This window comes from Lissotriton vulgaris, chromosome 6, assembly GCF_964263255.1.
Source record: "Lissotriton vulgaris chromosome 6, aLisVul1.2, whole genome shotgun sequence".
NCBI classification, from domain to species: Eukaryota; Metazoa; Chordata; class Amphibia; order Caudata; family Salamandridae; genus Lissotriton; species Lissotriton vulgaris.
The window spans coordinates 126913921-126926489 of NC_141694.1; the positions used below are offsets into that span (position 1 = coordinate 126913921).

Sequence of the window (12569 nt, forward strand, 5' to 3'; positions counted from 1 at the left end):
GTTCTTTACGCGGGATGTCTAATATGAGCCTGGCTGAAGCGTTCTGGATGCGTTGGAGTTTTTTCTGGAGTTTTGCGGTGGTACCGGCGTAGAGGGTGTTTCCGTAGTCCAGTTGGCTCGTGACCAGAGCATGGGTGACCGTTTTTCTAGTTTCGGTGGGGATCCAACGAAATGTTTTTTTGAGCATGCGAAGAATGTTGAAGCAAGATGAAGAAACGGCGTTGACTTGTCTGTTCATCGAGAGTGAGGAATCCAGGATGACGCCCAGGTTCCGTGCGTGGTCCGTCGGGATGGGTGCTTTTCCAAGGGCCTCTGGCCACCAAGAGTCATCCCAGGCGGAGGGGGAGGTGCCTAGGATGAGGACTTCTGTTTTGTCTGAGTTCAGTTTCAGACGGCTGTGCTTCATCCAGTCGGCTACTTCTTTCATTCCTTCATGCAGGTTGGTTTTGGCAGTGTTAGGGTCTCTGGTGAGAGATAGGATCAGTTGAGTGTCATCGGCGTAGGAGATGATGTTGAGGTTGTGTTGGCGTGCGATGACCGCGAGGGGGCTCATGTATACGTTGAAGAGGGTGGGGCTGAGTGAAGATCCTTGTGGTACGCCGCAGATGACTTCAGTGGCCTCTGACTTGAATGGTGGAAGGCGGACTCTCTGGGTTCTTCCGGTGAGGAACGAGGTGATCCATTCCAGTGCTTTTCCTTGGATTCCGATGTTTCTGAGGCGTTGTAATAGGGTGCTATGACAGACCGTGTCGAAGGCTGCGGAGAGGTCGAGGAGGATGAGGGCGACTGTGTCTCCATTGTCCAGTAGAGTTCGAATGTCGTCTGTGGCTGCCATGAGGGCGGTCTCAGTGCTGTGCTTGGCTCGGAAGCCGGACTGTGAGGAGTCGAGGGATTTGTTGGTTTCGAGGAATGCGGCGAGCTGGTTGTTGACCGCTTTCTCAATGACTTTGGCCGGGAATGGAAGGAGTGAGATAGGGCGGTAGTTTTTGAGTTCGGTGGGGTCAGCTGTGGGTTTCTTCAGGAGGGCGCTGAGTTCGGCATGTTTCCAGCTTTCCGGGAAGGTTGCAGAGTTGAGGGAGCAGTTGATGACGTCTCGGAGGTGCGGTGCTATAATGGAGTCTGCTTTGTTAAAGATGTGGTGAGGGCATGGGTCTGTGGGGGACCCTGAGTGGATAGAGTTCATCAGACGGATGGTGTCCTCAGTGGAGATTGGCTTCCAGTCATTGAGGATGTTCAAGGGGGGTGGGGGTCCTGCAGGGGGTTGGGTGGGTTGGTCTTCGGGTCGGTTGTCGAAGCTGTTGTGGATGTCTGCAATTTTGTTGTGGAAGAATGAGGCTAGGGAGTCGCAGAGGGCTTGAGAGGCGGTGATGTTGTTGGAGTTGGCTGAGGGGTTGGTAAATTCCTTGACGATGTTGAATAATTCCTTGCTGTTGTGGGCGTTGTTATCTAGTCGGTCCTTGAAAGCGGCTTTCTTGGCATTCCGGATCAGTTGGTGGTGTATGCGGGTGGCGTTTTTGAAGGCGTCCTTGGTGCTGGTGGTTGGGTCTTTTTTCCAGGCCTTCTCAAGAGAGCGACAGAGTTTCTTGGATTTCTTAAGATCATCGTTGAACCAGGAGGCCTTCTTGCTGCCTAGTTTGATTTGTCGTTTTTTCAGTGGTGCTAGGATGTCGGCGCTGTTGGATAACCATTGGGTGAGGTTGGTGGCTGCTTGGTCGGGGTTTGAGGAGTGGGCTGGGGGGTTTAGAAGAAGCGATGAGGAGATCTGGTCGATGGTGATTTTGTTCCAGTTTCTTTGCAGAGTGGGTTGGGGGTGGTTGGTGGATGTGGGCTTGTTGTAGGTAAAGTGAACGCAGCTGTGGTCAGTCCAAAGGAGAGCTGTGGTGTGGCTGAAGGAGACATGTTTGCTGGAGGTGAAGATTGGGTCGAGTATGTGACCTGCGATGTGGGTGGGGGTAGTGACAAGTTGTTTAAGTCCGAGGTTGGCGAGGTTGTCCAAAAGGGTGGTGGTGTTGCGGTCGTTGTTCTTTTCAAGGTGAAAGTTGAGGTCTCCCAAAAGGATGTAATCCTTGGAGGGGAGCGCGTGTGGAGTGATGAAGTCCGTGATGTCTTCACTAAATTGTGCGCGGGGTCCTGGTGGCCTGTAAAGGAGGGTGCCTCTGAGTGTGGTCTTGGGGTCGATGTGGATCTGGAAGTGAAGGTGTTCAGTGTTGGCGAGATTGACGTCTGAGCTGGTTGAGATGCGGAAGGATTTCTTATGGACGATAGCGATGCCTCCTCCTGTGTGGCCGGTACGGTCCTTGCGAATGATCTTATAGCCTTCCGGGATGGCAATGGTGATGTCTGGGGCTGATGTGGCGTTCATCCATGTTTCTGTTAGGAAGGCGACGTCCGGAGAGATGGTGTCTAGTAGATTCCAGAGGTCGATGGCGTGCCTGTGGACTGAGCGGGTGTTGAACAGGATGCATTGTAGGTGGTTGGGGTCGGATATCTGTTGTGTGTTCGTAGATGAGGAGTTGTTCTTGGTGCCGTCGAACTTGCAGGAGTTGCAGGAGAAGGGTCCATGGGTGTGTCCAGGAGCGGCTTGGACGCAGTTGGGTGGGTGGGTGGGGCGGTCCTTCCTGGAGATCTTGTATCCTTGGGGAATGGCGATGACGATGTCTGGTCCCAAGGTGATGTTGGTCCAGGTTTCGGTGCAGAACGCTAGGTCCGGGGTGGTGCTGTCGATGAGGTGCACGATTCCGGTGGCTGTATTTCAGAGTAGAAAATCTTTGGTTGATAGTGTTGCGTTGTTTTCAGTTGAATATTTTTTTCCAGAGTGAAAGAGAGGATGTGGTGAGGAGGGTAAATGGTAGGGTGTTACATTTGGAGGAGCTGGGTAGGGCATACTTGCTGTAGTGAAGAGCAAACATTAACATTTTTGCATGCATACCCAATAAATAATTTTCCCACAATAATTTGACCCTTTTACTGATCTGCCTCAAATTCAGAAAAACAGAACCCGGGTTAGGCAGACCAGGCATGTTCCATATATGCTGCAGAATCATTCAATGTCTCAAAGGGTATTCACTAAGCAAAAGAGGGTATTTCCTATGTAAAGTCTGCGTTAAGCAGAACTCCAGAAGCATGTTTCAACCGAAAATTGTGCACTTCCAACTACCCCAAAAGAGGTTTTTAGAGAAATCAAGTTTGAGCTGTACAAGAATAGCTTGATGTTGGTCATATGTATTGTTAACTTTCCTATTCTAACAGGCACATTCCTAAATATGAGACTCAATCAGATCTGCTGTCAGACTCCTCCCACAGTAACTATACGTGTAAGAACAGGAGCATCTCGGTCGCAGCAGCAGCAGAAGAAAGCAGTTTATTTGAAACGTCCTATTTTTAAAGATGGGCAAGAAACATGCGGACGGAGTCCTTTCCCTAATAACAAGTCTAAACGTACCAAAGGTCCATGCCTCATTATTCAACGTCAAGAAATGACTGCATTCTTTAAATTGTTTGGTAGGTTGATAATGTTGTAAGTATACAAACTCTCTTTAACGTCTATATGTACATTAAGATAATGTTTTTCTTTTTGCTTATTTATTTAAATCATGTATTTACTGCCCTTCACCCAAGATTTGATTACGTGTGTTGTTAATAAGTGATGTATTATTTTGATTTTACAAAGGGCCATAATCGTCACGTAATAATTTACAGGTACTCTGGTATGCCTCCAGTAAGCTATCGCTCTGCAAATAGCACTGATTAAAAAACAATAACCAGCACTGATGAACATTCAGTACTGGGAATAAAAACATTTTCATCTACTTCATGAAAATCCTGTACTTTTCCGCATGAAATAATTTTTGGCTGAATGAGAATGCTGAGTAAATCATTCTAGGAGGCTGGATCTTTGACATTTCCACTGTTTAAATGGGGGCGTACATGTACAAGGTGGGCAGAGTATTGCACCGACCCATAAAGGCATTACTTTCTAGACCAGGATGTCAATGAAAAGTTCAGGTGGAATTGATTCTAGTAATGGAGACAAATCATTAGCCTTCCTACAAATTCTGCAGTCTATGGAGAGAGTGCAGTAAAATAAATAATTCATTCACGTGCTTTGATCTGACCACTGCTTGTATACTATGTGTAATAACTTTATTTCGATACAGTACGTATCATAAAAGCAATACAACATCAATTTAAAACAGTACAGAATATACAATATAGTACTTTAAGATTCAAGGAATAAAAGCAGTAAAAACAAGTGTGCAGATAATGATATCCTTCTTCATATATACACCATCTTGAAATACAGTTTTATCAAAGGACACTTTACTGGAGCAACAACATCCTTGAGGTTCTTATGCGCCAAGCCCAACCTAGGAATTTAGCCATGCAACATGCAAAAAATGGACGTGCATCTGAGCGCAATATACGTAGGGCTTCAACATGTGATCTTGTTCCCATGGTCTTACACAAGGGCTTTAACCATTTCGATCTTGGCGCTGCATAAATTTTACACTCAAACAAAAAGTGGGCGACAGACTCAACCTTTATAACACAGAACGGGCAATACGGAAGCGTTTGAAGCGGAGGGTTCCAAGAGGAGGTAAACAATCCCAAAGGGAGCACACCCACCCTAAATTTAAAGTACAGCGATCTGTCTCCAGAATTATAAATAAGGTCCAGATAGGGTTCCCTATAAGGGAACTCCTTAACTAGCAGGAACTGGGCGACAGATTTACAGTGGTTGGGGTTGGACATTCGCTTATTATCTACCCATAGCCAATACACCTTCTTAAGTAGCTGTTTGGGAGGTGCAGTTTTGTTGACCCAGGCATCTCCCAAACCCAGCTCATAGAGCAGGAGTTTGACTTCCCTCAACCAGGGTACCTTATTACAACCTGGAAGCGACAGAAGATCTCTTAGGGCATCAGCATAGCTACACAGTTCAGGGACATTCCATATCCGAGACCAAAGTAGCAAGGGACGCAATTTTGCTTGCTCACAGATTGGACGTGTGCCTGTATCCAGCAAGAGAGGGATTGTAGGGGTACTGTGGGGTAGCCTCATCAGATCTTTATGAAAATTGTTTTCGAGATGGGCCAGAGTATCAACTCTCTGCAAACCCCATAGTTCAGCCCCGTACAGGGCTGCACTTACAACCCTTGCTCTATAGATATCAATCAGTGCCCCAATTGGTTTTAGAGATGAGGCTCGCTGTTCTTTAAGCAAGGCTCCAGTAGCCCTTTTGTGAGTCAGGAATACCTTCTGGTGATGTGCTTTCCAGGTCATGTTATCGCTGAGACGTATTCCTAGGTAGTCGAATTCTTTGACTCTTTCCAGAGGGATAGAATCTAAGATAGGAGGAGTAACGGATTTCTTGGGGGGGTTGAGGACAAGGAATTTTGTGTTACCTATGTTTATTGCAAGTCCTTTGGAGTCACAGAAGGATTTAAAGGTAGTGAGCAGTTTCTGGATGCCCGCTGGTGATTTGGATATCAGAAGGGTGTCATCCGCAAACAGGAGCGTGGGAACTTTTATGCCCGCCAGGGTGGGTGCGTCTGCAGGATGTTGTAGCAGGTGCTCCACCACTCCGTTGACATAAAGAGAGAACAGAGTGGGGGCGAGCACGCACCCTTGGCGGACGCCCCTGTCTACTGGGATTCGAGATGTTTTTTCTCCCTGGACACCCCATCTGATCTGGGCAAAATTATCCTCATGGAATTTTCTGAGCAGGAACAGCAGGTAGGGGGGTAATCAATCAATCAATCAGTGACACTTATAAAGCGCGCTACATACCCGTGGGGTCTCAAGGCGCTGGGGGGGGGGGGAGCCGCTACTGCTCGAACAGCCAGGTCTTCAGCTTCTTCCTGAAGGAGAGGTGGTCTTGGGTCAGGCGCAGGTCGGTCGGGAGGGAGTTCCAGGTCTTGGCGACCTGGGTAGGCCTAATCCATCGAGGACATTCCAAAGTAGTGCCCGTGGGACCAGGTCGAAGGCAGTACGCAAGTCTATAAAGACTAGGTACAAACTGCCCCCTCCAAGCACCATCACTTTCCAGTATAGCATTAGGAGACGGAATGTCTGCTCGATGGTGCCTGTCCCTGATCTAAATCCTGCCTGGAAGTCAGACAGAATCTTTTCCTCGCCAACCCACTGCAAAATCCTGCCCAGTACCACCTTTCCTGCCACCTTTTGGGTTGAATCCAGCAAACTGATGGGGCGATAATTTGCTGGATCATCCCTGCTGCCTTTCTTAAAGATTGGCACCACTTCAGCGCCTCTCCAAGAGTCAGGAAAGGAGCCTCCCAGTAGAGCCTCGTTTAAGAGTGTGGCAATTAATCTGCCCCAAACTGCTGGGTGGGACTTCAGGAGGTCACCTGGAATCCCGTCAGGACCTGGAGCCTTGTTAGAAACAATACCTCCAATTGCCCTTTCGACTTCCTGAGTGGTAAAAGGGTCGTCGATGACAAGAGGAATAGTTGTTGGGCAGATCATGGAGCCTGGACAAGGAGTTCCCCCTGGTGTAACAGAGTATAATTTGGAAAAATGGGCAAACCAAACATCGCCGGGAATGTTGCAAGTTAACTGCTGATCAATGGGCTTGTTTCTTGCTCTCAAGAGATCCCAGAACCCCTTTGAGTCCTTCCTATTACTTGCCTCAGTTAGCTCCCGCCAAAAGTGATTTTCGTAAATCTCCTTCGCCTCAGTCACCGCTTTTTTATAAGATTTCCTTGCGGAACTGATAGTCGCTGGGTCCCTGTTTTTTACTGCAGAGATGAGCTCCCCCTTCGCAGCTCTACATTTGGCCGAATACCATTTATCTTTAGCCTTAGGAATACTATTAGCTGCAGTCCTAACCTTAGGTTGAGGGATAACAAACAGTTCGCTCAGCGCTGCTATGGTTTCTGTAAATAAAGGTAACACGTTTAGGCTGGATAAGCATAAAGCATCAAGCTGGGATTCCACCACAGACAGAATGGCCCCAGCTTGCATCAGTCTACCCTCGCCTGCTTTGACTTTAGCCCACTTCAGGCGCCTGCTACAGTTAGTCGGTGCAACATTGTGGGATGATTTCCAGATATAAAGGGGCTTATCCAGTTTCTTCGTCTGCCACGGGGAAGTGAGGGTTAAAGAGAGGGGGTTGTGGTCGCTGTCAGAAGACACAATAACCTCCATGTCTTTATGGAGAGGCCAAAGATTGTAGTTCAGCATGATGAAATCAATTCTGGAGGTGTGGCCCGTCCTGTTGTAGGTGTGGGCACCTCCAGGGTCCGATTTGGAACGACCATTCGTATTCGTATACTATGTGAAAATATTAACAAGGGAGGGGTTGTCTTAAAGATGCTATGATGGACGAAATCAACTTTCACAACCAAACACCGTCAGTTTTTCTATGCACACACACAAACCTCAACCACATTTTTTCCAGTTTTTCTGATGGGTTAATCTCTGAGGGCAGTTGCCCATTGCTAATAGGGTACACCACATCAGTTGTGACTACTAAAATCATAATTTATGAGTGATTCAACTTACCATTATTCAAAGAGTGAGCCAACCATCAGTCCTTATCAGCGCCCGTATCTCAACCATCTATGCTAAGAATATAAGCTGACCGCTCTTCATATGCCACTAACCAAATAAACTAGCACAGCAAGTGAAAACCTGTGCTGCACATAAGACTTGGGGGAAGCTGGGATAGGAGAGGGAGTAACAATGGAATCTTTTATGTAAGACTGCTCTAGTAAAGATATTTGTTTTAAACGCATGTCAGCATAGTAGGTCGAAAGAGTTTGCCAGTCTTATACATTCACTTTACCACTCACCATCCTGGAAATAAGAAAAAGGTTAAGACCCAGGTGGTGCATGCTTGAGGATACATACTCCAGGTAGCCACTCAATCATTATTTCAATATAAATAGGAAGATATACCAAATGGTAAGTTCAGTCAGAGGAAAATCTTGATTAGGAGGTGAACCTAAGAGAACAGCAAAAAAAATAAAAGTGCTTTCTGAGGGACAGTTGGGTGTAAAATAAAAGCAACAGCGAAAAGCTCACAGAGACGCTTAGGTGACAGGCAAGGAAGTGAAGCCATGAGTGCTTTTTAAGTTTCTCTGCCATTCCTAACCTGGAAAAGGAAGTAAAAGCCTTGGCAGACACAAACTTGAAATGGTTTGTCTCAGTGGCAGGTGCGGATGTGGTGTGGCAACAAGAGCTACTGACTCGGGAGCTGGGAATCTGGGTTTGAGTCTCAGCGTTGGCACAACATCCTGTGATTCTGGGCAAATCACCTAATCTCCCCGTGCCCATGGACGGAGCCTGGTTACCCTCACGGGTAATAAGCTGTGCTATATAAATCTACACGTTTAATTTATTGACATAGACTGGTAGTAGTGGTAATTTTATTTTGATAAAGGCAATGCCTTTTCCACTATCATGTTGTTCCTGACACCTGAATTACTATGAATCTCCTTGACACCAGCAATTCCAGCTCCTACTCCATTTCTCACTACCTACCGGCCCTCATCTTCATCTGCCTTGGGTGTTTAGCCTCTTAATTGGATATGGTAATTGAGTAAGATTTCAGTTGAGTCCTAACAGCACTTCATCATCTAAACTGCCCTAATGTTTAGATGAGTTAAAAAGCTTGAACCAAGCAGGGGTCGTGGACAAATGAAGCAGGCTCCCAAGACCTATCTGAAGTGAGGGAACCCTTCCAAACAGTGAGGTACTGTAATTGACCCTTCACCCATCTGGAACCAGGGATTGCATATACTCTATCATTACCTTGTACTAGAGAAGGAGGAGAAATGATGCTATGTGAAAGACCAGGAGATGGTGGCTTTATGAGAGAGATATGAAAAGAGGGGTGGATTCACTAATGTGTATGTAAGGTGAGTTGGACAGACGCAGGATTGATCATAGCAGAAAATGGAAGGTGTACCACAAAATGTGGAGGGAACTTCTTGAGATACCCAGGAACATATAAGTACTGAGTGGACAGCCTTATAGTGTCCAGAGCTGTGTTAGAAGGGCACGGAGAGCATCAGCATGTCTCTTATAAGTGGCCCTAGGGGTAGTCCGATACGAGATTACATCCTCTTGAATTCATTGTAGCAAACATATCGAGGCACATTCAGAGTGACCTGAGCTCAAGGGTAAGTCAGTGGGTAACATCCAAGTATGACAACCAAAATAACAGAAAAATGGTGATGAATTGAGGGAGCAGAGGAAAGAGTTATGTACAAGCTCTGCAATTAGAATCCATCACAGACAGTCTTCTTGGTCATGTGTAACAAACCTGTGGAGGTATTATTCAGTATATTGGCCGAAGTCTACTTGATTTGATATTTGCAGTAGCCAACACCATAATTAGGGATTAACACTTAGAAGTATACTGGGAACCACAACCTGTGACAATATTTGGCAATGCATGGAGTCAACATACCCGCTTAGTAGGTCATGTAAGATTATTTACAATCTATATATATACACTTGTACAGCTCAGTGTCCTGGAGGTGAGGATAAGTGGAGCACCAGCAAGTGCATGCCAGACTAGATCAGTGTTTTAAGTATAAACAGAAAGGTACAACAACAATACGTTTAGCCTGTGAAAGAACTTGACTAGGGAACGATAGGCAAAATAACAGCAGTTCTATCCATAGGAGAGCGAAGTCCGAACATAGGAGTGACAGCAACCTGCTCAGTTGCCTGAAAGGGAAGTGAAACCCTGTCCACATCTTGAAATGGTTTATCCTAGTGCCATAGACTGGTAGTGGTGGCCATTTTGTTTTGGGAAAGTTGATTCATTTTCCTCCCATCAAGTTATCTTTGGCCTGCTGCCGGGAATCCCCTGGACATCACCTCCAGCTCCCACTCCATCGACCACACCACTGCCTACCTACCCTTACCAGTCCACATTTTGTCCTACCTTGTTTACCCTCTAGTCTGGATGTGAAATCAGAATGAGATTTCAGGTAAGACCTGACAGTCTTCTTTCCATATGCCATACAACTCACTTGACCTACCTCCTATCTATCGCCGGTCTATGAGGGGGACATCTTTGAATGTTGAAGCCATTCTAAGAAGTCCCAAGTCCATTTGTGTCAGCCAGTTTGGACTGTAACTCGCCCCACTAGGGAAGGCAAATCTATCCATTCCAAGATGACTGCTGTCTAAGAGCCTGATTACGACTTTGGCGGTCTGGGAGCAGGCCGCCATGCCAGCGCCCCGCTCCCAGACCACCAAAGGTGGCCTCTCCCTGCACACCAGATTACAAGTTTCCTCATTGTTTGGTGGGTAAGCGGCGCGGTGGTCCCATTGCGGTGCTTCTTGAAAAGGAACAGCAATTGGAGCGCCTAAGGCCGTTCCTGCACAGCATGGACTTTTCAGTCCATGCTGTGCAGGAAAAGGGGGCATGCAGACAGGGGGGCACGACATGTGCCCCCCTGCATGCATCCCCGTACACTGGGGCAACAGGAGGCCTTGTAAGGTCCCCTTTGTTTTCCCACCTCCAGCCTTTTCATGACGGGCTCATCGCCATGATATTGGTGGAGGTGGGGAAACTCATAATATGGTTGCTGGTGCAGCAACACCGCCAAGCATATTGCTTCCCTTGACTGCTGAAAGACCTCCAGGGATCGTGGATTCCTTGTGGTTGTGGCTATTCCCTGTAGGTCCAACCACCATATTTTTATTATGGAGGCCGGTTCGCTGGTGTGGGGGTCCCCGACCCCCACTGCAAATCCACCGCAAGTTATTAGTTATCAGGCCCTAGGTCTTTATGTGACGTTTATTTGTTTTCACATCTGCCAATTACCAATAGGGCACCACTCAAAAATACAAGGAACTTTTAAAAAGGCCTTATGCCTTTGCTAATTAGTCAATGCTTCAATCAATTTTGGTTGTACTGGCACTAGAGAACCATATACTTTAATCCAGTGGGATATCCAATTGTATCTGCAGGAAACAATAATCTTTATATAAGACAAATTGTAGGCAGCATTAATTAGAATAGGAAATGCAGTGGTGTAATAGGTATTTTTTTTTCATAGTCTTTAATTATTCTTCTTGAGTGCCGTTACATTGCGCTGACAATGTTGCACGTCTGAAAGGGTGCCCGTCATGTAGATAAGATGTACTGCAAGTGCATTTCTGTAGATCACTTGAGATACAGCTGGCTGACCTCAAGTAAATTACATTTGAAGATTACACTGGTTTGCAGGTATAAAGTCCTACAGTCCTACATATTATGGATATTTGGGGCCACATTAAGTGCAAATTGAAATGTTTGGAGCACTAGTTGCCTGAATTGAATAACAAAGTTTATTCATAAACTATGCTTTATAGACATGGGTGAATTTAAAATGGGCGACATATGTCAAATATAATAACATTTCTACATGCTGCTGAGCAGGCCAGTGTTGTCATGGCCTTTTTACGTATTACTGAATCAGATATCAGTCTTGCCACTTTCACCATATCTTCCACTTTAAATTACAGGATTTTGTTAAAATAATCCAGAGTTTGGGAAGTCCAGAGTCGTGGAGTAACACAAAAACATTTAGGGGCTCATTAGGATTGCGGATAATCCACATCCTCCGGGCCGGCGGAAGCTACCGCCGGCCCGGAGGATGCGGATTATCCGCTGCGGACTGGAAAAAGACCCCCCCCCCCCCAGATTAGGATGGCTGGGGGATCTATTTTCCGTCCGCCGCTATTCCGCCGCGGTCGCCTTCCGACCGTGGCGGAAAAGCTCTAACATGGCTGGCGGTGTCTATCAAACACCGCCAGCCATATTACGATGACTGCGGTCATATGTCTTTCCACGGCGGCATTTCCTCCGTGGAAAGGCATACGGTGTTGTCTTCGGGGGCCCGTTGCGGACCCCCAGGATTGAAGGGGGCGTGGGGGGTGCACATGAAGGGTACCTATGGTACCCCCTGCCTTTGCGTGCACGAAGCGGCAGGCATCACGCCGTGCCTGCAGCTTCGTGCAAGCAAAGGAAAACATGTTTTTTTAACATTGCGGCGTGTGCTGCTTCAAGCAGCACGCACCGCCTGCGGTCCCCTTTGTTTATTGTAGCAAATCTGCCTTTCCTGAATGGTCACCTTAGACTCTTTGCCTTTTTCTGGACACTTTAAACATGGATAAACTGGCATCCTATCCTCGATTTAGATATTTAATGTGTCTATAAGTCCCTAAAATACTCCTTTTTGACGGCCAGGAAATCCTGTTTTTAAATATGAATGTCACCTCGTAGTCCTCCTTGTGGCCCACAAGTTAGGGTGTCTGATGTTTAAAAGTGGAACATGTGTGAAATTAATATTGGCATGTTCCTGCAGTGACTGGGCCCTAAACACTAGTGTCACTGCCAAAGCTCTAGCTAAATCCTAGAAAATGTCAGAATACAAATTATTAACTGTAATCAGTAAATTTTGACAGGAAAGAATTTAAATAATTCAAGGAATTTTTGTCATATGAAATAAAAGTGCAATTTATTGGTTAAGTTGAATTTTAATAAATGTTTAGAAAATGTAACATTTAGAAAGTACCTTTCCTCTGCCGGAAGCTCCTGAGGC

The 12569-nt window shown here is 46.4% G+C and overlaps 1 protein-coding gene across 1 annotated transcript in view; it reads left to right on the plus strand.

The window, feature by feature from the left end:
- Positions 1 to 3263: 3263 nt before the first annotated feature.
- The window catches only part of SPDYA (speedy/RINGO cell cycle regulator family member A), a 476376-nt gene continuing 467070 nt past the window's right edge, over positions 3264 to 12569 (plus strand). Inside the window, exon 1 of the mRNA XM_086926142.1 lies at positions 3264 to 3501. Coding sequence (XP_086782268.1) covers positions 3264 to 3501 — 238 coding nt within the window. The remainder of the gene's footprint in view (positions 3502 to 12569) is intronic.